Source organism: Empidonax traillii, unplaced genomic scaffold (genome assembly GCF_003031625.1).
Source record: "Empidonax traillii isolate 1590-97213 ecotype Southwest subspecies unplaced genomic scaffold, ASM303162v1 scaffold96:size1206935, whole genome shotgun sequence".
Classification (NCBI taxonomy): Eukaryota; Metazoa; Chordata; class Aves; order Passeriformes; family Tyrannidae; genus Empidonax; species Empidonax traillii.
Window position 1 is genome coordinate 919956 of NW_020955289.1, and position 25772 is coordinate 945727.

The 25772-nt window shown below is 36.3% G+C and overlaps 1 protein-coding gene across 3 annotated transcripts in view; it reads left to right on the forward strand.

Annotated features, from left to right (window-relative positions):
* TBC1D5 (TBC1 domain family member 5) overlaps positions 1-25772 on the forward strand; it is a 287567-nt gene that overhangs the window by 212643 nt on the left and 49152 nt on the right. For all 3 annotated transcript variants that reach the window (XM_027881829.1, XM_027881828.1, XM_027881830.1), the window contains 3 exons: positions 2212-2318; positions 17411-17496; positions 23395-23663. In XM_027881829.1, coding sequence (XP_027737630.1) covers positions 2212-2318; positions 17411-17496; positions 23395-23663 — 462 coding nt within the window. The remainder of the gene's footprint in view (positions 1-2211; positions 2319-17410; positions 17497-23394; positions 23664-25772) is intronic.

Here is a 25772-nt window from a genome sequence, read left to right on the forward strand (position 1 = left end):
CATCCTTCGTGTTGGGGGACCCAGCTGGGGTCTAACGAGCAGAGTAAAAGGGGAGAATCACCTCCCTTGACTTGCTGGCTTCGCTGCTTTTGATGCAGCCCAGGATAGTGTTGGCTGTGAGCACACTTGCCTGGTCATGGGCAGCATACGGATCACTCTGAAACAAGAGGTGTTTCGGCAAACACAGCATTCCCCAGCAAATAGAGCACTGGCAATAGTGTTCTCTGCTGTAAAGATTTCTACATGAAAAGGGAGCAGCTGAATATGAGGGGAAAACCCTGAAGATTAAAAAAAAAAATATGTATATAAAAGTTATCCAGTCTTCCTCTCTATAGTGCTGGAGTTTTTTAACTTTCATTGGGTAGCAAGGGTTTTTTGTCAGGGGTCAAGTCTGCACCATTAAAATAAATTCGTTTTTTTATTATTTATTTTTCTCTATACCTATAAGACAGCAAGGAACTCTCCCAGGAAAAATAAAGGGTATTTTTATTTTAAGTTTACACTGCCGAATAGAACACACACTGATCTGTTCAAAAGAGAAATACATTGGTCTTACTGTCTACTATTTATAAAACTATTTAGCATTTAATATCAATATTCACTGTTTTTATTTGCTTTGGTAAAAAGGCGTCATGATCGTAACTGCAGTTCAGCATCTTAAATTTGATTTACATGTGAGAGTTTGATTGGGTATGTACTATGTGGTGCTTGTATTATACTCTGAAAGATCTCTGACGGAGCCCATTGTACTGTGTTCATTATGCCAGCTTTGTGACTTCAAGAAGAAAAAGCAGGTACCTGAATATGAACAAGAAAAACAAAGGGTAGGAAAAAGAACAGGCAGAACAGATAAAGAATGAGTAGGATAAGTGAGTGCTTTACAAATGAAAGCAGATGTATGAAATTACAAGCTGTCGGATCAGCAACGGAAATGAAGATGATAAAGTGGTTCCTTACACAGATTATAATTATTCATTTTGCCCAGTCCTGCATCTTTTCCCCATAATCCTCTTGTTGAAGGAGGTAAGGTGCAGGAGGATATGAGGCTTATTCACATGAAAGAAAAAAGTAAAACATTTAAATTTCTCTGTCTGCAAAATTGTCCTTTATTTTGCCTTTTATTGATTCAAAATAATTTTGTGCTTGCAATGACCCTGATTAATTAAAAGTATTTGTACTATAGCTAAAGTTCTCAGAATAGTAAAGTTTGTTAGAAATTTATTTCCAATTACTATTGTTGAAGGCTGTGTTCATGTTGCAGTGGAAGCATCATTAACAGGCATTGCTTTGACAGCTGTGGCAGATGGATTGCCTGGATTTAGATGGTGGAAAAGAAATGAAGTAGTTTACATAGACCTGCTTGAAAAGATGTCTTTAATAATTGCACTCATAATTAGATTGATTTGGGAAAAAAAAAAAAAACAAAACAAAACAAACAACCAAGAAGATGACAACAAGCAAAGAGCCATAGAGTACACTTACATAGATTCAGATAAAATCAAGCAAAATTACAACAAAATTATAAACTTCCTGAATAAGTGAAAAAAACTCTAAAAAAGTTAATGGTATTATGTATTTTTAATTATTTATGAAATTAAAATCTAGTCTTTTCCCTTTTTCCTGAACATTTTGTGAAGTTTCTGATTTATGAGAAAACAAGGAATTGTAGACATAATTTTATGTATGTGTATGTATGTGAGAGAGTGTGTGTGTGTGTATTTATATATGTATATAAGAACAACATAAAAGATACTTCAGCAAAGACTTGTCAGAGCGGGGCAAAGTTATCATAAAGCCATAACCACAAATTATCGTACTTAAATTTAGATTTCTGTAGTCATCCAATGTCTGAAAACTCAGTGTCCATTTTGAAGTGCAGGACTAGTTTTCAAGCTCCACTGACTGTATTGCCCTGACCTCCACTGACTCGGACAGGCTTTAGGTGCACATTTAGGTGCTTTAGGCATCTAAATCTGGAGCTAAATGTGTCCTTAATTATATTGAACCAAGTGTAGTCATGAAGCTTTATTATATAGTATCTTCTTTTACTCTCAGCACTGCTTGAGTTCTGAGAGACCATGTGGGAAAAGACAGCTGAATCTGAACTGTAATGAATTTACTGGAAAAGGTAGTAATGCAATATCAAAATAAGATAGTAATATTTTTTCTCCCTCTCTCTTTTTTTTTTTTTTAATTTTGTTTTCGTTGTAGTGATTTCAAGTAATTATCAGACCTGTTTGGGACTTCTGATGCATTACCCACCCATTGGAGACGTTCACTCCCTTATCCTAAGAGCACTTTTTCTCCGAGATCCAAAGGTGAGATTGCTCTGTAAATACAGGGAATAAATCACTGTAATAAAATGTTCTAAATGCTGTGAAGTTAATAACAACCTACATTTTGGCTACTAAATGATAGTTCAAGTTTCTTCTTACCTAACAAAAGAGGTGAAAGAAAGAGCTGGTAACAGAGTAGAAACAAGTTCCTTTACTCTTTAAAGGACATTTTATCAAAGTTATCCAGGAGCTCTAGTAACTGCAGATGTTTATGCTCTTTAAAATATCTTTGCTTGGTATTCAGCACAGACGTCTTTCATGATGAAGTATACTTTTGAGGGAAACAGTAGTGTTACTATATAAAACCTAGTAAGCTGTATAGAAACCATCATGCAATTTTATCTGAAAGACCTTTCCCGTGGGATTTCTGCAGATTAATCACTGTTAATCCTTAAAGCACTACTACACATAGTTATGTGATGGTTTTCAGCTAAAAACAAGAGTCTAATGTTAGAGCCTGTAAAGCTTCACATGAATAAAATGTATAAATTCATAACTTTTATGTCACCTATTACTAGCATACAGTTTCTGATATACTCATCTATAAAAAAAAAAAAGCAAACCTCTCGCTGTTTTAGAATGGCATATGTATGTGTGTGGGTATAATATACAGGAGACACCCAGAGTAGAGGGGATAAAGTGCTTGGGATGAAGCTGTACACTGTAATCTCTGCATACTCAGATCTTTGGCAGATAGCAGAATTTGTGCTGCTGGTTTTGAACTGTCTTTGTACACGTCCCATTAGTAGGTTGCCAGTGTAAAGTCTGATTTCCCTCATCTTCTTGATGCACAACATCTTTGAAAGCAAAAAATGCATCACTTCTGCACTCTGACTGCCTTCTGCAAAATTTCATTCAGTACCAATGTTTACACTCTTATGGATTAAGAAAAAAATTGTCTCTTTGTTTTTTCTATATCAGTTCTTCGCAGAAGTCTGCATCCTTACAGCTGCTTTCTTCATTCCTCTCAGGCACAAAGATTTCTTTCATGATGAGAAGTAAAGTGTATCATGTTTTCAGTATGTAATAAAGTTTCTAACGTTAGATCTTAGGAATCTTTCTTAAGATTTTGGCAGCAGTCTGTGAAATCAGACTGCCCAGCATTTATTTATGTACTTTCTTAACAAAATAAGATAGAAATATTTTTTAGAAGAAAGATACAGCGGGAGGAATATTTTGCTAAGATGTCAAACTGAATGCAATATGTAATCTGTCATTTATTGAACAAGATATGTTAAAAGATAAAGTAATTACTAATTATTCAGCTGTCCTCCAAAACACACTAGGCAGTATAAAAGATATCAGCTGAAGGGGGCAAAAATAAACAACCAACTTGCCACAAAAGAGGCTTGATCACTATTTCACTCCTTATGCTCTTGTCTCCAACAGAATGAAGTTGTCAGGCTCATAAGGCCTAGTGTTCTATTAATTAACATTCTCAGGTGTGCCTTGAACACCTTTCAGAAAAATATTGGATGTAGTTCCTACTGTGTCTTTCATGTAGTTCTCCTTTTGCTCAGGTGACTGAGAACTTAAAGCTCTTTGATGCAAAGAGTGGTCGTTGCTTTGTCAATTTAAATATGCAGTTGTTCCTCATTTCTGAGCTATACTTATCTGCTTGGGAAATACTGTGAAAGTTAGGAAGCTGTGATTTCCAGAGACCTAAGGACTTCAGCCACCTTTCATTTTATGTTGAGTCTTTGGGTTGAGACTCCATAAAAAGATCAGGACTTCTTATAATAAGGAAGTAGAAATGTTCTAAAGGATCATTCTAAAATAAAAAATAACTCCTGATCTGAGAAAGAAATACATTTTCAAGACTATGACTTGAGTAGCTGTTTCTTATGTTTTCCTAGGTATGATTTTAAGTCTCCCATATCAGTCTGTTCAATTAATTTTTTATGTTTGTTCAATCCACTTTTTTCCATATTTCTGTAATAGAAGTCTTGATATTCTGTAAGACCTATGCATAAAAATTTTGCAAGTCTGTCAAAATTTTTCATTCCATGAAAGGGAAGGGAAGACTTAACAAGGCATCATGGTGCTCTAGGAGTCTAAGTTGGTGCACAGATTATATACCAATATAAGTGAGAAAATTATAATACCTTTTTTTTACTATCTGCATGAAAATAATTCAATTTACCCTTATTCCAGATAAAAGGAGATAGGAAGAAATGACAAAGAGATTTTAGTTAGTAGTGTAACTTGTAAGTGGTGATTAGCAAGTTCAGTGCTTAATGATTTTTCTTCCTTCTTTGATATTTTCCTGTGCTTTTCTCCATCACTAGCTTCTGGTTTCTAATAGGAAATTACATTTGGTTCAGTGAAATTTTATTTCTCCTTATCCAGGGCTGAATTGTTCTGTGTGGCATTTCTTCCAAGATTTCACTTGGGTTTTAATATGTGAAAGCAGGGAACTCTTCTCTGGGACACTGTTGCATGGTCCAATGGCTTATTTCATTATTTGTTGAACATACCAAGAGTGTTAACTGTTGTTCCAAATATCTGAGAGAGGCTTGCTTTCTGCTCCTTGGAGCTTTAAATCTCAGCTGGACAAGAAAAGTAGTTTAGAAGTCATCGCCAGAAACAAACAGGAATTTGCCTCTTGCAGGTTTGCTAACATATATTGTCTTTCATATTATTTTTGCAGCTGGGTAAATGCCAAAAAGTCTTACACATGGAAGGTTGTGGGGTATTTGGACTAAGAAAGGTACTATGTACATAAAACTGAAGGGTTCTTAAAGAACAATCTTGTTGTAAATGATGAAGTAGATAGATGGACCTTTCCATCTGTAACTTCCAATTCTGGAGATAATCTGGGTTTACACAACTAATTACATCTACTATTTCTTTAGTTTCCTTGATCTGACATAACAGGTATCTCCCTCTTCCTTATTTGTGTTGTAGTCTATCAGGAGAGCTAAACTTTGGCTTCACGAACCTGTCACATTTTGTTTGTTTCTTTTCACTGCAGTCATCACCAGGAGAGCAACTGAAATGTCAGCAGAAAGCTGTACTTAAAAGATAGGTGGCTTTTTTTTCTTACAGATGGACAAGTACAATTTCTTGACCTTTCGTGGAATCAAACCTTACCAGAAGCCTTAGCGTTATCCAGTATTAAAAATAATATGAAAAGTAATTAGTGCTTGCCACTAACTACTAAACCCTAATGCTTGCAAGCAGCTCTCCTTTTCACTTTGTGAACCCCAGTTGGCAGTTTAGATGAGGGGGCATTTTAGATACCACATCCCTGATATTTTTCAGTGCCACAGAAAAGAAATACACATCACTGTAATAGCTGAAAACAAGTTAATGCACCTGCCTCTGAGGGGGGGCCTGAGAGATACTGATTTTACAGGCATGAGTATGGATCGATGCAGAATAATTGAATTTCAGCCTTTTCTGCATTTGGCTAGCTCCATTTCTTAGGAAAATGTGCAATGAAAAGCTCAAATCAGTGTTGTTGTCTTTGCATAGGGTGATAAGTTAACCTGCTTAGCAGAGTGTTTGTTTCACATTTCTAATCTTTGAGCAGATAATTGCCTCAATTATTTATATTAAAGTAACTTCTATGCACTTACAGTCCTTCTGAATATAAAAGTAGAGCTTCTTATGGAAGAATGGGCTATTAAAACTATGTATATATGAAATGAAAAAAATAAGGGAAGGTTCTTTTATGTATATCCAAAAGCATTTACTGAAGGTGTGTGTCTGCATATTTAATACACCACGAGTGGCTCATTTTCTTCATTTTTTTTTCCTTATCAAAACCACTGAACACTGTTAATTTTCAAAGCAAAGGCTGCAAAATTAAGAAGTAGAGATACGGAGACAGGGCAGTGGAAAAATATAAAGTGATTAAAAAACATAGTTCTAACTAGAGTTGTTCAAATAAAAAAAAAATTTAAAAAACCAATTAGAAACAAAAGTCATAGAAAATGTGAACATATTGTGTTCCTTAAATAACCAGATGTTCTTTCCTTCCTGAAGGCAGCCAGGGCTAGGAATAAAAGGTTTAAAACTATTGTTTTAAGTTAACTGTGAATTTTGAAAATCTGTTTTCACCCTTTAGCAAATAAAATTCTAATACAGCGACATAAGCAAAGTAATTTTCATCTTTGGGTGTTCGTATTTGTATGTTTAGATATGTTGAAGTGTTAACCTTATCAGAATGACTTATTAGAAAACTGAAGCACTACGCAGAATATTATAGTTTTGCATCGCATACTAAGAACCTGACAACTGTGCTTTGTCTCAAAGTTTATTGTATTTATTCTTAGTATTCTTGTAAAATAAGCTTGCTTTCAGATATTTTAGCGTGGTGAGTTACCCTAGTCATTGAACAAGCTAGTTAAGAGTTTAATTCAGTGGAGACACCTTTTATCATAAGCCATCAATTAAAAAAAAAAAAAAAAGAAAAAAAGAAAGAAAAGAATATGCTTGGTTGATGGAAATTATTTGTTGTTTATGCTAATAATATTCTAGTTACTGCTGTTGATATTTTCTCAACATAGTATTTTAAGCTATTTGCTGACAGTGAAGGTGGCTATATAATAGTATAAAATTCTAACAAAATCCATGGAGAAGCATACATGACATTTCTAAGAAGTCATATTAGTTCGTCGTGACTGAAATTACAGGTACTGCCAGAAAACTTAAGCAATAAAATATGGTCATGATCACTCATCTAACGATTAGTTGGAAAAATCTGCATTCTGGCTTTTAACACTATTCACTATCTGAGCAATGTGACAAGGAGAAAACACACTGCTGAAATTTTGAGCCGAACTCTTTGTACATTTATTTTCAGCTGAATTTTCTTCTTAAGTAGCTGCCACCGTCTCAGAGTTTTCTCCAAACTGGTTTTCATGTGCCTGAAAGGCTGTTGAGTTTCACTTTCTTCTTCTTCAGATAAATTCTTTTCTATACACTCATTAACTGAGGTGCTGCTGCAGAGCTGCAACTGTCCTTTGAACGCTGCCGTTATGTCAGTATTGTTGTTTTGCCGTTTGTGGCAGGAGAAAAGCAGGCTTGGGGTTGTTTTGTTTGTTTGTTAGCATTGTGTGTGCAATCTGGCATTAATTGCCTCTCTTTAATGACCAGATTGCAGCCAATCAGAAGTCGGGATCTGGCGCGGTTTGGGCATTAGCAGCTCATTAATTTGTACCTCCACGCGGAGGTACCGCTGGGGTGCAGGTCCATTTCGGTGCAGGGGTACCAGCAAGGGGGGAGGGGGACTCTGAACAAACATTTGCTTTTTGCTTTTTGGTTTTGATCATGAAGAATGTGACTGATATTTCAGAAGCAATAATACATTAGAGGGGTTAGATGCATGAAAAGTAAGTTATCGGGAAGCTGGGATAATGAATATCCCAGTGCACTATGGAGGTGGCGGTACAAGTAATGTCACCTATACGAAGTTGCTTTGACATGGGATATGACTGATAAAGGAAACAAGGTTTTCCAGAAAAGCTAATACGTATCTCTTTATCTGGGAGACAGGGACTTTAGGGAAAGAAAAAATGAATTCACATACTTTCGGTGATTCACGGAGAACTTCTATTTGCCTTAATTTCTGTAACTTTAAGATCTATGTTTAATGCATGGTAGATAGATTTTTATGAACAAAAATGTGTCACCATCTTCAACTCAACCTCTGGTTTTATAACCACATTCAGTTCCTGTAGGGAACTCAAGCATTTTGATGGTCTAGCATTCCCATTTGCAAATACAATGAGGTTGGATGTAATCTAAACACTTCACTTTAAATAAATCAACATACAGTTGATTTATTGATACAATTTTTTTCTTTAACTGCATGCTAAGCTTTTTTATTGTGGGCCTATATGACTTAGAATTGCATATATTTTACATGTAAAAGCCATGATACTAACTTGTTCTTTGTTCATGTTCTTAAAATCAGAAACTTGCATTTTCCAAGAAGATAGTCTATGCTTTGTTTTAAAAATTATTGATTTAAATATTCGGTTATTGTGTGTCATTAATAGAATAAGGTATGACAGGCAGCTAAGAGTTTAATGATAAATTACTTGGAATAACCATGTTGCCATAGTACCACATAAAAATAGTAAGTGTACCATGAATTAAAAATCCACTTCGTTTTTGTAAGTTTGTTTCAAAACCTTCATTCCCAGTGCACCTATGTATTTTAAAATATAAAAAGGCTATGTGGTCAATACTCGTAGTACCATAACTTTCTCAACTCTTTCAAAGTTCAGTGCAATCTCCACTGATACATTAACCATTTAATCTATCAACCATAAAATAGACTACTTCAGACAACAGACAACTTGTATGCCACAAGCAATATTTTCAGGAAAGAAACTTGGAACGCGCTTGATTAGTCATCTTTTCAAATGAGAAATCTTTCTAAGTCGTTCTCATTCCTCACTACCATATGTAACACAGTAGTCATCACTCGAGGGAGAAACCTGATCTCTTAGATTGCCAGTGGTGATGCAGTTCCCAAGTGGTGTTCTCTCCTTGGTGTTGCATGCACAGGCCAGTTTTGTGGTTAAGAACCCACAAATGCTGTATCCCTCTTTGTTAAACAGCCATTACATCTAAATTAATAGGAATGTGGTGGGAAATAATACAGAATAAAGCCAAGCTTCCAGAACAGTGACACCTCTCGTAGTTAAGAGAAAGCTGTGCCACAGGTAAGATGCTGTAGAAGCCAAGGACTTGTCCCAGCTTTGTGTGGGGATGAGCAAGATGGTGCTGCTCTCACTGCTGGCAGTGAGAGCAGACCCCAGCAAGGTGACTTAGTTGTTCTGCTTGCCTCTCTTGGGTGGCCCAGCAACAAGGAGAGCCATCGGCCTTGAGGGCAGGGAGGAGTGGGTGCTGTGGCTGGGGATTTCTGGGTGGGTGGAGAGGTGCAGAGTCCTTCAGAGGTGATGGCTAAAGGGGACTTAGGCACCATTGCTTCTACTTTTGGCTGACATCCAATAGCAAGTAACATACGCATTTTTCAATAAATAGTCAAGACAACTACTTGCTAATCAGCCATTGGGCCAATTGCAAATACAAATAAAAAACAATGTTTGCAATTTTAATCATCTCTGATGAATTCCTAATTATACTTTTTATCAAGGTGTCTTTTCATATTAATCAGAAGGCATGAGATGTGGCAACATCAGGTTCGGGACAGAGGGGCAAGGGGGGAAAACTTGGAAGTAAGGAAGGAATCCTGTGCTGGTCAGCATTCCCGATAATATTCACTGGGAATTCATAAGCTTTGTCATGATAAGGGCAAGTACTTTAGAGAGGCAAGATGGAAGAGGAAGTTCTCTTTGGAAGCCACAACTTTTAAATTGTTCCTTCTATTTGTGCAAGTTGATATCCTCAGAGCAAAGTAAAAGCAATTCTGATTGAACTTGACACTAAAGCAAGAAGTTGAAGCACTTTAAGCTCCTAATTACTTTAGCTACCAATAAAACTGATTGCTTTTGAATTTCTTGGGGCTGTTTCTTTCAAATTATTCATTTACTTCTGTTTAAAAAGTCTTCTAAAGCTCCTGACCCTCTCCTAAAGAGTAATAATGTTACTTACAAAAACTACACTAATAAAATGTATTTAACAGTGTTAGAGTGAGGTGATTAAGGTTCTTATGTGCAACCTGACAATTCAATTAATCACTTCTCATTTGCAAGGTAACTTATCAAAAGGAAGCACTTAGAGTGCTCTGATTCTACCTAATCAAAAGTTCTTATTTGACTAAAATTTTCAAAATACAAACTGTTATATAAAAATAGATTCATAACTTTTCAATAATGTATGAAAGATTAGTTACTGAATCATATACAATCTATTATGATGGAATTAGAGTTCAGTCTCTTCTGATATAAGTGGAGATATACTACTTGTATACCTATATATTTTATAATCATTATTAATGTATTAATTGTAATCAAAACTATTTGAGTACATTTGTATTGGGAAGCACTTCTCTGAAAGAGCAAAATACTTACCAAGATAGAACTGGGAATCGTACATTTTATCCTTTGCTCTAACTTTTTATGGAAGATGGCTTGGAGATGTTATGTCTTTGTCCTTTGTCTTTTTAAGGAGCAGTAGTGATCAAAATGGCTCTGCAGGATCATCACTAGAGTCCTAAAATGAAAGGGGTTGCTCATCCTGCAGCACCAAGACCTTAGCTTCTCTCTGTGTTTCAGAGGAAAAGACTTGGATGTCATATTCCTTTTGCTGTGGTGTGTGCATGGGGCTCGGTGAATGAGCTTTTTTCACTCCCCTGGGGACCTTTTTCAAGTGGTTTACGTAGCACATTACATGCAGAACATAAATTAATCTGTTTCTTTTCCACGTAGCAGAAATAACCAAATAGCACCTTAAAATGTTCTTGTTTTTCCCTGATATGTGAGATTTGTGTACAAGCATGTATCTAGAGAATGCTCTAAGTGTGGTTATAAGGGTTTTATAAGTATAAGCTTCGGATAACTGCATTACTCACAAAGCCATCAGTGAGTTATGCAGGTTGTCCAAAACGAGTGCCAATAAAACCATAATGTGGGAGCTTTTCTGTACATAAAGATGTCATATTTTAAATCTCATAATTTGGAGCATTCCAGGGTTTAAAGCAAGGCTTGCTGTGTGTTCCCTTCAAAAGCCTGGAGCTTTCCTCCACAATGTTGTAAAACTCCCGTTCCAACCGTGCAGGGCTGCAAGATGCCAGAGCATAAATCTGTCATGGGGTAGGGCTGAACACTGTCAGATTTATACCTTACTATTTAGTTAATTTACTTCTTAAAACCAAGGGTTCAGCTGAAAACTAGGCAACTAAATTAAGAGGCAGATTTAAAAGGTACTTAAGCGAGTCTGTTGGTGCAAGATGGAGATTTTACGCAGGTTATGAACTTGAACGTTGGCAGGTCGGAGTCTTTTTGTCTGGAATATAAATAAAAACTGATTTGGTAGGATTTGATCTACCTGTTAAAACGTAATAGGCTGTAATACTATAAATGAAAGAGAAGAAGGCTTCCCAAGTGGTTAGGACAAGAAGCCAAAATACACAACTAGAAATTTCTTTCAGTCAAGTCACTGAAGCATTTTTAAATCTCATTTTTATTTTTTTCAGTTTTTCATCTCTTGTCATAGAATGCCCGTGTGAGAGAAAATATGTGTGTATGAAGTTAAAAACAGACCATAACCCACAGTATTTAAAATATCTTCCTGGTGTCTGAAGTTTCTAGTTGCCAGGGGAATGGAGGGTTGTCATGTAACAAAACTGGAGATAATTTATTTCAGCTTGATCAGAGTTCAGGGGTTTCTTCCTTCCTTGACCCAGTTAACTGAATTTTCTTTCCTTTTCAGTTCTTTCTGGGAAATTTTGGTGTTTTAGAAAAAAAAAAAGAGAAAAAAAAAAAGAAAAAAGCCAACTCACTAATTTTCTTAAGAAACGACTAAACCTGATAATTCTTCATGCTGTTACTGCATTGTAAATAACAAGTTCCATGATTGAAATCCTTAGCATCTTCTGAAAAATGTAAACAGGAAGCATTATTCCCGGTTTGCGGATTATGGTTTTCCTTTGCCAACACCAGTATTACTGCATGGATCTCCTGGCTCCTGTGATTAAAGGAAATTCTTTATTAGTTCTGTACAGGGTACCCTTCATAGTGTTCTGCTTTCATACAGAGGGTCGATAGAGACAGACTATCAGCCTGTGTTTTAGATAATATCTCGCTCTTGGCCTTGAACCACTTTTGAATTGGCAATAGCACATTATGTTGTTTAATGTCTCACTGGGGCTTTTTTTATCCTAATAAGTATTTAACTCATGGGTTCATAGGTGGATGAAATACCATTTGTGCTCCAGCAGGTTGCTTGTTCTGCAGAAGGTATAATAAAGGAAGAGGAGACTTAAAGGGTGAAAGGGAAGTTTTGTTTGGGGAATGGCATTTGCTTTCAGTGCTCTGGAGTTTGGAGTGGGTTGGTTTTTTAGTATGCAAAATATTGTGATATGCATCTTTAATGTTAAACCATTGCTTATACTGTGTAAGTCTGGTCATGTGGAATGGAGACAGCTGCTTGAATATCTGACAAAAGAATAAAAAGAGGAAAGGTGAAATTCTCTCTCTAGGCTATTAGATAATAGTAAGCACTTCATATTAATTATTAGCGCCTAAAAGAAAAACTTCTGCTGAACTGAACAAACTGTATACCTTATCCACATCTCAGCTGCCATATTTCAGCTCTGTTCCCAGTCCAAATTTTTGCCATGTTTGTGTCATTATTGAAGAAAGAAGCATAGGCGATCTAGCAGGAAAAGGTAAACCTTTCCTGACCTCCCAGTCCTTACTGAATTTGCAGTCACATGATCCTCCAACTTTCATTAGAAATAAATGAAAGAGAAAATAATAGAATTTTAATTAAAAAATAGAAGTGTAATACTTAGGCAGCACAAGAATTATGAAAAAATCCAATATTGCCTTGTCAGCTGAAGAGGGGAAAAAGAAGCATATTAGCTCCTTAAAAATAACTGTTTAAATAAATAGAACCACGTTGCATCATTATCCTTCTCTTCTTTTTATATATGTTTGATTCAGTCTCCTCTTTAGTTTCAGTGTAAAGTATTAGTAGTTTAGGAAAAAAAAGATAAATGTTTGGCAGCATTTGTTTAACATAATAGAAAAAACTAGTTTTAAAAGGTCCAATTTGACACTAGTGAGATGATTATTTTGGTAAGCCTATTGCTGTCTGGGTGTAGAATTCACTGCTGCTGGTTTTGGTTTTTTCTCTGTTGCACTGAGGTTATCTAGTTTCAGATACAATCTATTAAGTGGAATATTTTTCAGTAGCTGAGGTTTTCCCACCTGTCTACCCTAAAACACCTGCAACATATGTTTGCATAACCCTGCAATGCTTTGTGGTTTGGGCCTTGAGAAATTCCCCCAGAGCTTTTTCCTTATAAACAGCTGAGCAATTCATTTCTCTAATGACGAGTGCTTTTCCCTTGGTATTGAGGCAATAGCATGTTCACTAAAATAAGTCTCATTTTTCATCAGACATATCGAAAACCTTTTTTCGTTCTTGTCTCTTATTCTGAACGTTCGGATTTAGTGCAAAATTGTATTTGTTTTTTCTCCTGTTAATAAAACTAAAAAGGGAGGAAAGAAAATACCTCAAGAAAAAAGAGCATTATAGAGATCCCTCCACTTGCACCTGCATGTGAACTTTTAAAAATACTGTGTATTCAGAGGGTGAAATGTTAGGTATGTTGTAGAACAGCCTGCCTGTGACTTCTGTCACACACAAGTGTGCTTTGCTATACCCTGTCTATTCCGTGGGTAACGTGACATGCTATGTCTCCAGAGGCCAGGGAGAAAAAGGTGTTGCAGCAGGGAATTTGAGCATATGGAGCATGATCCTTAGCTGGTGGGAATTGCTTTTCAGCAGTCTGTGCAGGTTTAGGGAATCTCTGCTGTATTCAGTGCAATTCTGGCCACAGCAGCAGCAGCCCACAGCCTAAGAAAAGGGCAGGTGTGGGTATAACTTAGGTCATGTCCCCGGAGGAGGATAAAGGCAAATAGAAAGTTCCCAAGAATCTCCTGCCAGCCGTGGGAATTGGACTGAGTCGGTCTGGTGGTGGCTGGGAACAGAGACAGGAGGACAGGGAGAGGACTTCAAGAGGCAAATGAGCCAGAGGGAAGGCATCTTTTAGGCCAGGAAGGGCTCAGAGGCAGGAGTGCCTCAGAGATACCTAAACATTTTAAGGCATCTTCTCGTTTTGGGCTGTGGCTAGTACATTTTGAAGAGACTAAATCCAAAATCACATCAATTTCTATGTGTGCTTCTGTACCTGAATTTCATCCGTTGTGCTTATGAAGCATAAATTGGGCATTTTCTACCAGTTGAAACTACAGTCACTAAATAGAAATTAGGATCAGAAGAATTATAAATCCAGCAAACTGCTCCTACAAAACAGGCTTGGGGAAAAAGGGTTCTAGTACTGTCACAGACAGCTTTTCTCTATGATTTCTGCTCTCTCTTTCCTTAAAAGGGGAAAATCATATATGTGTTAATCTGTATAATGCCCTTACGCAATTTCTTAGGGGGATTCAACAAACTACTAATTTGAAGGATTGATTTCACTGTCAATTTAACATTATCCTTTTTTTAAAAAATGATTTTATTGAGGTACTAGCAAAAATACATAAATTGAAAAACGAAAGGAATAACTTTACTTGCTTAAGTAATGAAAATACAAATCAGATCATTCTAAATTGTGCTCTGTAGGAAAAAACTGTGGTTGCTGTGAATGTTTTAAACAACAGCTATGTTTTTTGTAAATAAATTTGTTTAGTCGTTAGTTCTAATACATGGAATATAATACAGGGTACATATCAAATTGAATGCTTAGAGAGAGGAGTTAGTTTAAAATTCTTAAGGAAGAAACACTGTAATTTTGTCAGTTTTCCTTTCTGCTTCTTGTATTTAACTTACTGAAATGATTGAAAAGAATACAAAATTTAAAGGACAACCACAGTGAAATAAAGATCATAATCTTCATAAAACTATATTTTTTACTGTCTGAATTTCAGTTTTCAGAAGTATTTAAATTTTCTGTGATGATATTTCATAGATGTCTAACATATATGTCTGGTTGGGTTTTTTTAAATATTGAAATTTTCCGAAAGGATATCTCTCTGGTGCTAAAAAAAGGAGATGCACAGTAAACCTTGGTATTTACTGTCTTGCATTTCTAATGTTTTTTCAACAGCGTTTTTTCTGAGGGGTTTTTTTTTCACTGCATGTAATAGTACTTTAAACTGCTGCTTCCTTTGATACGGTTAAACCTCCCAGGAATTTAAATAGGCTCCTATGAAAGTAATGCTTCTCATTCATATGTTTGAGTTCGTTATTCCTATTAATGGCTTTAAGTGCTTAGAAAGTAGATCAGCCTTTCGTGTCTTGAATTGCTTGTCATTTCTGCATAAATATGTTTCAAGATGCTGTTCCATATGATCTTTTCTTATTGTTTTTGCCTTTTTTTTTTTAATTCAGAGACAATGTGTAATAATCTTTTTTGTTATTTATTGGGTGGTGAAAAAGAAATTTCAGTGTCTTTGCTAACTTTCAATATATACCAGGTCGTTGGAAGGTAATTGCAAATCTGGCTAGCAACTAGTAGTGTGTATTTTTCAAAGGGCTGTCTTATGACTTAGAAGTGCCCATTATTTTAACTGTCTCTTGTTCTTCCACCTTGTTTTAAAAGGCCATCAAGACAAGTAAAGAAAAAAGTTACTTAATTTATAGGAGAAAAGTTACACTGTTTGATTACTCAGATAGTAGTCGCAGAATCATCAGTTACCCTCATCACGTCAGTTTGGATTTGATTATCATAGAAATGTATTGAATTACCAAACCAGAGCAATAGTAACTAAAGCTGATTCATTGTTATTGCTGTCAGTTGATGAGGACTGACTTACAAGCTCTGTGAATAGGTAGAGTTATGCAAACATCGTTTTTATAACAGGAGACGAAAAATGTTGAATGGCCATTACAATGTGGGTGGTAGGATAGACGAGCATTTTTTTAATGCTTGTCTAATAGCTTTCAGTTGTTTCATTTTTTAATGAACATTACAGATAGCATGTGTGTTTGAAATGTTTATTATGGTTCCAAAGAAAGAAAATGAGACATTTCATACAAGATTAAGTCTAACTGCAGGAAGTGATCTGGAAATTCCCACCCTTAAATATGCCCCCAGAAATTATCCTGGCCTTTGGTATCTGCCACCTCTTTAAATCTTCTCTCCCTTTGTGCACGTGCAATACTTTGGTCTTTAAAAGTCAACTTCTGCATCCTCCTCCAAAAATAAGGTTTTCAAAGAAAGAGGGTTATCTACCTGTATGTAGGTGAGAGGATAAGACAGTGGATACTCTAGTCTATAAAAAAATCTGGAGAGGAAATATATGTGTGAAACTGTAACAGCTGAAGACTGACTCTGTCAAAAATATAATATGCTGTCACCTGTGAGCGACTGTTTCAGGAAGGTCATTGCGTAGTTCATTAAAACTCTATTTACTACTAGCAGGACTTAAGAAGGCAGATCAGAATATATGGCAACAGCCTATGAATGATTAAACCATTAGAGCAAATACTTGGAAAGTATTTAGATCTCTTTTATACAATATATCTGATCATTATGCAGAAACTTAACATTTTGTTTTCTCTTACACTAGAAATTATTTAGGCCATTTCTCTCTCTCTCTCTTTTTTTTTTTTTTTTTTTTTTTAAGGGCCTCTCTGTACCTCTTGGTTATTTTGTTTCCATCTGTATGTAAATTTTTTTACTTGAAAATATTTCCTTGCGTCTCCAAGTAGTTTCCTTCAGGATGCATGCATTCAATCAAGATACTTTATGCATAAACTGTAGTCTACTCTTAATCAGTGTTCAGAACTATCGAAGGCAGCATGAGTCCATGAAAGAGTTCCATTGTGTCAGAAGGGGAGAATAGCAATGGTTTCAGTATTAATTGTCTACATTTTGTTATAGGACAACAGTTCTATGGCCTCAGTTTTGAGTAGGGTGAAATTTGGAGAGAAAATAAAGGCTCTGTGTGCCATCTAGTGGGAGTGTTCGGTTTGTCTCACTAAATTTAATTCTTTGCTTAACGGAGATACTGCTAGTGGTGTATTGAGTTCAAAATGTTTGCTATAGTTTCTCTTTACTGCTTTTTTTAAAAGCGTATCACTTTAGCTTGGAGGTGGTAAAATTCTATATACCTGAGCTGCAGGAAGAAATCAGGTCAGTACCTGTACTTGTCCAAGAATTATTAATTTCATTAGCAGTGTTACCATTACAGCCACCAGCCTCATCGCTGTGTGGAAGAACACTAATTTCTGTGAGCATGGAATGGTTAAGTATTTGAAGTCTTCACTTCAATGTAACTGACATTACTGCCTTGAGAAACCAAGATCCTGGGAAAAGAAAATGTTCTTAAGTTTGTAGCATTCATTAGTAAACATATTTCATGTCTCTGCTTTAAATCTTCCTGAAAGTTGCAATGAGGTATTTTTTTATTTTTTAGCGAAATCCAAGACCGGTGACTCATCAGTTCCAACAAAATTTAGATTATTACAAAGCCCGTGGAGCAGACTTGATGAACAAAACACGGTAAGCTATTTCTAAATATGTGTTCACAGAACTAAGACCTTACATAAACAAAATGTTTCAGCAGTCACGTTCATCCCAAACAGGAATTACATAAGCAGTATTAGAAGCACATGTGTCTACTTCATGACATTTATTTTGAATCTGTCCCTTGCCTATTACTGAGTGAAAAAATTGAAGTTTGACAGATAGTGTTGCAGTCACTCACTGGCCTTTTTTTAAGGCTAAGGACATTTGCAAGCAATGACGTGTGAAGAAAAGCAGGGGGTAAAATGTTGCCAATGGGAGTTCTGTAGCTGAACTAGTTCCGATAATGCATCTAATCACAATCTGGAGTATCCATGTACCAGAAGCTGTCTAAGTTAAGTTGAATTAGTGTAAATCCAGCTTGAAGTAATTTTTACAAAACTTTTCCTCTCTTCTTTTAGAAATGGTTTGTATCAATAATGCTAAAATTCTTTTTTAAGACCATATCATCTGGGTGGCCACAAGGTGGGTGCCAGTTGCTGATGGTTGGTGGCTGCTGGTGGCTGCAGGGCAAGTGAGCACAAGACCCAGTGCTTCAACTGAAACTGCTGTCACAGGCAGTTTCTTCGATTGCATGTGGCCCCACCCATATCCTGTGCCTACTGATCCATAGGAACTTGCTGGCTTTTAGATCTTTACACCTCTGTCACATTCTATTTAAATGCACTACATAAAAAGCCAGCTACAATGAAAATGGAGTAGATTGAAAAGCTTTCAAAATGGACAAAGGAGCAGAAATTAAAGCTGAGTAGAGTGACTGCAAAAGCATCTTTTTCTTCTAAATCAGGCTTTAAAGTTGGGGACAAGTGTCGAAAAATTATCTCAAAAGTTGCTTAAACTGGAAGAATAAGTTGTTTGAAGATTCAAAAAGAAATGTTTCAAGGATTTTGAAAAAATAAGTAAATCCTAAAGCCTAAACAGGAATGACACCTGTTGGAAACCTAAATTCTAATAAAAAATGTCAGTTAAATCTATGTAGAAATACAAATTAATTGTACACATATACACAGAATTCCCACCAAAGAAGATGTGGTGTTATTGATAAATCAGAATTCCCGAGTCACAGAATATTCTGAGTTGGAAGGGACCCACCACAAGGATCACCAAGTCCAACTGTTAAGTGATTGGCCCCTAAGGGGATCAAAACTGTGACCTTGCTGTTACTAGCACCATACTCTAACCAACAGAGCTAATATCAGGGTTAAGTTGTTTAGAATAGTTCTGACAGAATAACAGCTGGAATAAATTTATCTCAAAACAGGAACATTTAGAGTAGGTCAAACATGGTAAATCTGTTTAAGATTGGACTAAAGAGACAACTGGGAGATGTAAAATTGGGAAATGTTTCTGCAGTGAGCAGAGATGGATTAAATCAACTACCACCTCTTTTTCATCTTCAATTCCACAGGCTCAATGGTTTGTTTAAAATATCTTGATAAATCTCTAACATATATTGCTTATTTTATCACATATAAAACTTTTTAATCGGTCATATTCATATATTTGTCTCTCATCTCTCATAATGATTACTTACTGAAAAGAGAAATGCCTTTGAATAAGGCTTCCTTGAAACAAAGCATTTCCATCTTAGCAGAAAACTGCAGAGATTGAATCATCTTCCTACTGCTAGTTTAAAAATACACCATTCACAGTCAAGGTCAATGATGCTTATTGTGATGAAACAAAATTGTTTGCTTCATAGATGGAATTCACGTCTCCTTGATATTCGTATTTTTAAACTGATGCCTTACTTTTAAATGCATCTGCTGATAACTCTACAACATAATCAATCAGTATTTTTCTTGTAATTGTTGTGCATGTCTGGTACATTTAGATGGCTAAAATGTAGACATTGATCCATGTTTAATGGCTGTAATCATCCTTTGCATTAATATATCAGACATTTAGATGTAAGAAATAGGCACATTGTTCTTACTTTCCTGAACTTTGTCTCAGTTTAATGTAACTTCTCCAGAGATGTGGCCCCTCACTATTGTTCATTTTCTGAAGCTGTGATTCAGAGAAATTACACAGATTTTACTTTAAAATATATTTATTAAAACCACCTCTTGAGAAGGTATTTAGATAGAATCATTATTTATTTTTCATGTATTTGTATGTGTTCTGAGTTGATCATTAGCAGTGTCAGTTCATAGCACAGCCAAATCACACCACAGCTATTAGGAGCTGCAATAACTATCCTTTCAAGTTATCAAGTAATTATAAAAAATGCTTGCATGGTACTGTTTAAAGCGTTTTTTAAAATCATGTGTCAGATACAACAGCTTAGAGAGTTTTGATGTTTGTTATTCCTATAAAGTGAAGTTTCTCAAAAAGTCTCTTTCCAACCATCTGAAAAAGTGCAAATGAAGTAACTTGTCATGGTGTACACGTGTGTCAAAGTAGCAAATTAAGCACTGTAGAAGGAAAACTGCCACTTTTTATTAAGCAAAATATAGCTGGGGAAAAAAAAGAAACGAGAAAGAAACAAGCTGGTGGACACAAATGCACAAGCTTCTTTATAAGGTTTGTCTCCTGTATCTGTGGGCCACCATGAGTCCAATGGTTAAGTTAGCTCAAAGTGTACAGTGCCTTTGTTGCTTGGGTAGCCAGTCAGAGAAAATTATTTACTTTTAATAAATATAATTTCTTGTGCAAAGTCAGGGGGGTTTTTTAGTGATTGTCAAGGTTCTAGATCTAGAGACAACACAAACCTAGGACTCTGTGCAAGCCATTATCTTCCTTATAAGATGATGTTTCAGGAGAGTGAGTGATACATACTACCCCAATCTTCAATCTTGGTGTTTGATTTCAATAGACTGAGAGAAAAAATATGCCAAATGTACTGAAGTTTGGATTCTGAATCTCAACCAAGTCATTGCTGGTATGACCCCCAAAATCAGTGATGTAATTGAATTTATTGCAACTGTTGATAACTGATTGATATCTGCTAAGCCAGAATTTGATATTTTGTCTTTCACCTTCAAAGCCTCAATAGTTTTCTTTCTGAAATAGAGAAGACATTAAACAAAAGGCCCTGTGCTGACTCTTCTAATGCCACATATATGAAATGAAATAGAAAAATAAATGCCTTTTTTTCTTTTTTAACTAAAGCGTCTGAGCAATATCTTGGGGAACTGATAAATAACTGAATCTGCTGTGTAGTAGCAGAGTAAAATTTAAGTGTAACAAACATTTAACCATGCCCTCTTCTTTAAAATCATTAGCACTATTTTTATGACCTACCCCTGAAGGTGGGATAACTGAGGTTCTTCTTAATAGATCCCTTGGGGCAGACTGGAGTTGAATGACAATGAATGACCAGTGGATGGATGGATGGATGGATAGATCGATCGATCTATTTGGTTGCAATGGAAAGGTGTTTGGGTTATTGTCTATGCAACAATATAAAAGTATAAAGATATCACTTAAGAAAATATATATAAGGAAAAGAAAGAAACAGAAAGAAAGGATAACAGTAACTAGCAGAGAGGAAAGAAATCACCACCCATGGATCCAGCAAAGAGACTTGATTGATGCAATTGCAATGCCTGTTGGTTGAGAAGGTCACAGTCTTGATCCATCAGGGCAGGGGAATCCCCACAAAACACAAAGTTCAATGGATTAATGTATGTTCAGGTTCAGGTGGAAACACCCAGGCACCTCCCCTGGGTGGGGAAGTTTTACACTGTCTGTTGCAACACTGTGGATCATGCTTAGCTGTCTGGTGGAATGCCCTAGAAATTAATTTGGGGGCGCTTTGGGGGTCTTTGATGGTTTATGACACGTTCTTAGACATTACAGCTGCCTCTCACCTCAGCATAGTTGAGCCAGTTATGCCCCATTAGAGGGGGTGAATTCCTTCAGGTTTATGTGTGAATCACCTGGGGTGGGAGGGATGAGCCAATTGTGTAAAGGAGGAAATTGGCATGATAAAAAACATTATCCCACCTCCACAGGATCTGCTTCTTTCCATTCCCCTTACCTGGCTCAAAACCCAACTTGTTGTTAAACAAAGGTTGGTTTGTCATGGTCATCCTCCAGTGGTGGATATGCACTCCTCCTGCACCTGGGCTGCTCTTATGCAGATCAGAGGTTTCACCACCACACACCCAAACCTCCCCTCCTCCCCTTCGGCTGGAGGGGTGCAAACCTTGGCCTAAGCAAAGAGCTCGCTGCTATTGAAAAGGGCCGATTGTTTGAGTCATTAACATTTCAGTCTCTCACAACTCTTCAGTTTGCTTTTGAAACTGTTTGGGCATCCTTGAGTGTATTTTATAGTTCTGCAGATGCTGTCTTTGTAGTGACCTTGTCAGTCATTCTCAGGTGACTACAGGAAGACTTTTCAAAATACTGGCAACAGTCAATCAAATGGGGAGACGCAGAAGCATCCTGTAATTATTATTCAGCAATCATTCCTTCTCAGCTTCCACAAATTGGGAAGTAACACTTGACCCCAGTCTCTGTGCTGCTGGTCTTCCAAGAAAATGCCATTTACCGTCTTTCTTCATCACCAATATATGGCAGAAATGCCCCATACAGCTTGGGGCTCTATCTCCTGAGTGTGCAGGCTCAGATACTTCCTTCTGATATCTCTCCTATTCTGTCTATTCTGAGTATCTATTCTGAGTCTAAACAACTCAGCTGTTGTTATTTTCTGGATCCGCTTTATATGTGTGTGCGCATTTGTATTGTGTATTCTAAAAAAAACATCTCTGGAGACAAATAGAGAAATTATATGAAAAGCAAAATCAAAATTACTTTTCCAGGTGCCTGCACAAGTTACAAGTCACCCATATTAATTCATTTGTAGTTTATTTTTAGTTAAACTTCCCCAAAACATTGTAAAGCTATTTTTTTCCTCAGTACAGTAATTGTATTGGTTTTAATTACATTCCTTCACATTTTTAAAAGACAGCTATTTATATCATGGAAGTACAGATCATCAAAATAAAACCTTAAAAGTGAAAAGGTCTTTGTGATTCTGATATATTTCTGTGAAGGGTACTTCAAGCATTAATTATATAAAATAGGAAATTATTGCATGAACAAGTAGGAATGGCTTTGCTGGTCCATGGGTTATGCTAACACTTCTACTGGGAATTAGAAGGTTCTTTGCCTCTTTATTTTAGATTAAATGGTTCAACAGTTTCCTCATTCTTAATGTTGCATGTAAGTGAAGTGAATTAAATAGCCACTGTAGTTAAAAATAAAATATAACAATGATAAGGATCGTGATTCAGTATATGTGTTCTATCCTGAAGCAGTCCTTTGGCAAAATCACTTTAGAAATCAGGATTCCTGTGAAAAAGTGTTTGGCTTGAAATTATTAGTCTGGGCAAAAAGGTGAACTAAGAGCAAGAGACATCTAGCTCTGCCAACCTAAAAATACTGTCTAGCGTTAGTTTTTCTTGCTGAAAGAAGTGTTTGAGTTTGATTAATTTTAAACATTTGAGAGAATTTAATCTTGCAGAAGTAAATATTAAAGCAGTCTTTGAGTAAAAGTACAAAAAATCAATTTTATAAAGTTTTTGATTCTGTAAAGTCTGGTTTGCTTTTTGTCACTCTTCCTTTTTATTTACTTAATTTATAAAGAAAAATATGGTAAATTGGTGCAAACTGGCTTTGTTTGGGGTTGGTCTGCATTTTTCAGGGAGAAAGGACCAAAAATATTTGTCACTACTGGTTGTGAAAAACTCACAGTCCCTGTGGTCTCTGCGTATATTCCAGTGAAGCTGTAGTAAAACACCCTCTTCATAAAATTCACATCTTAAATTTTTTTCCTCCCATTTTTGAAGACATTTGATACATGTATGGCTGTGTCTGTTCAAACCATTGGCAATGATGTGATGATTTCTCCTCTTCTTTTCTCAGAGCCAGTGCTAAGGCTGCCCCTCTGAACATTAACAAAGTCTCCAACAGCTTACTGAATTTTGGCCGAAAGCTCATTGCTCCAGCTATGGCTTCAGGTGGGGCAGTGGGCACTCCCGCCGGGGGAAGCAGCTTTCCTCCCACTTCCCTGCCCATCAGGAGCACAGTGGAAGCCCCCCAGCACCAGCAGCACCACCAGCAGCACCAGCACCACCAGTCGCAGCAGCAGAGGATGATGAAGTCTGAAAGCATGCCAGTTCAGCTGGGCAAAGGTAAAGGATTAACGTGTTGCTGTGCCATGACAGAGGGGAGCTTTGTCATACATCTTAAGGCCTGAAGAAAGCTTTTTTATTGATTTTTATATCAGTGTGTACATATTTGGAGGAAACGGCCCAAAAAAAAGTATTTTGTTAGGCAGGATACCTGTGCCAAGTACAACAGTACATTTGCAGTGTAATACAGAATTAGATGCTATCTTGAGAGCGTGCAAATACCGTAAGATGTTTTAAACCTTTAAAAAAATATTAACCAGAAACTGCATCAGACATACCAACAACCTACATTGTTAGCGTAAGCATGAACCAATTATTTTTTTTGTTTTTTCAAATGGAACCTATTTTTAACTGTCAGACTAATTTCATAAATGTTTTTTCAGGTTATTGGCACAAATCCCATGCGTAAAAATATTAGCTAAATAAAAGGGAAGGAAGTAAGGTCAATTCCATAGTAATTCTTAATAAACAAATTCTTACTCCCATTAGAATGCGTGGAGCTTATTTAAGAAGTTATTTGAACGATAACATGAATTTTTCTTTTAATAATTTGTGATGGCCCTCTGCACTTTACTTAGTAAACGCTGCTTCTTTTTCTTGAACCTTTCTTTTTATTTTTCTTGGGGGCAGCTTATTCGAACCACAAACTCACAAGTTCAACTTTGGTAGTTCTTTCCTATACTCTGCCATGCTCGAGGTATGTTACTGCTTTTTATCTTCCACCAGCCTGTGGCAGTATGTGCTTTACAAGGAGTATGTAGAGCACAACAGTATCTGCTGCTTCCAGCAACTCACCCCAAGTCATGGTTATGAGTTTGAGAGCTGCTGCTGGTTGCCCTGAACCATTACATAGGATTGCACCTTTTTTTTTTTTTTTTTAGTGGATTTAAAAGTGTAAGAGAAGGGAAATAACACTTTGTAGCTGAAGTTGGTGTTCTTTGTCTTTCCTCTGGCAGCCATGTGGTCCAAAGTTAGTCCTTCCATGATGCATTGCATCCCCAGCAGACACTGAGGGAGCAGACATGAAAGGTACAGCCGTTCCCTTGAAGCAGACAGATACACAGGCACCTCTGTGAGGACCACTGCAGCTGCTTGGCAAAATCCAGAGATGTAGCTTCTGTCAGAATCATAGAATAATCTCAGAAATTGCTCCAGCAAGGGTTTTACAGTGCAGATGTGAAACTGAAGTGCAGTGAATCTTTGATGCAAATCCTGTTCACAACAATGGAGGTAAAATTAGGCGTAGAACAAAATTATTTCCACAGTTTTGGAGAGACCTTTTGTGTGTTTTTTTAAAACCGTTTTCCACAGTTCCCTTATCACATTGTTCTTTTTTTCCCTTTTGAGTTGAAAAATGGTCCTCAAGTGGTTATTTTCTTTCCCTGTTTAATATAATAAAAGTGTACAATTTGAAGCAACTTCTATAGGTGGAATCAATTTTAGCTTAATCTTGATCTGACTGATCAGGGATGACCCTTTTTATACTTGTATGTGCCAATTAATATGTTGCATCATTAGGAAATGCACCTGACACTTTCCATACAAGAATCAGAATAAAAAATTGTAGTTATGTTTGGTCATTGTCATGTACAAGCCATGCACATATTTCTTTATAAACAGGAATATGAAGATTTGATGAAGTTACTAAGAATTTATGATGTAGAGTACAAAGCATTTTCATGGTAAGAGGAAATAAAATGTACTGAAACACTTCGGTACCTGCAGCTTCCTCTCATCGTACTCTGTCTACTCATATTTGGCACAACCCTTGCAGAAGTAATTTAAGGGCAACAAAATGTAAATATGCTTTTTCTTTAATAGGTTGAGATGACAGTGAGTTTTGTTTTACATATTTGTGCCATGCTTGTTGTTCCAGACCTGTACAGTTACTAGTATTTTCCTGTAGTTGGACAAAAATTTTAGATGGCTGGTAACTGTGTTTGCAAGTGCCATAATTTATATTTTTAAAGAAACACACAAAATGACAAAGGAAATGTAGTCTTTTAGAGGCTACCCAGTGAATTCTCTATGAAGTAAGTTTAAATGTAGGAATAGTTTAGCAAAAAAAAAAAAAAAAAAATCCGTATTTGCAATGACAGTGTGGCAGAG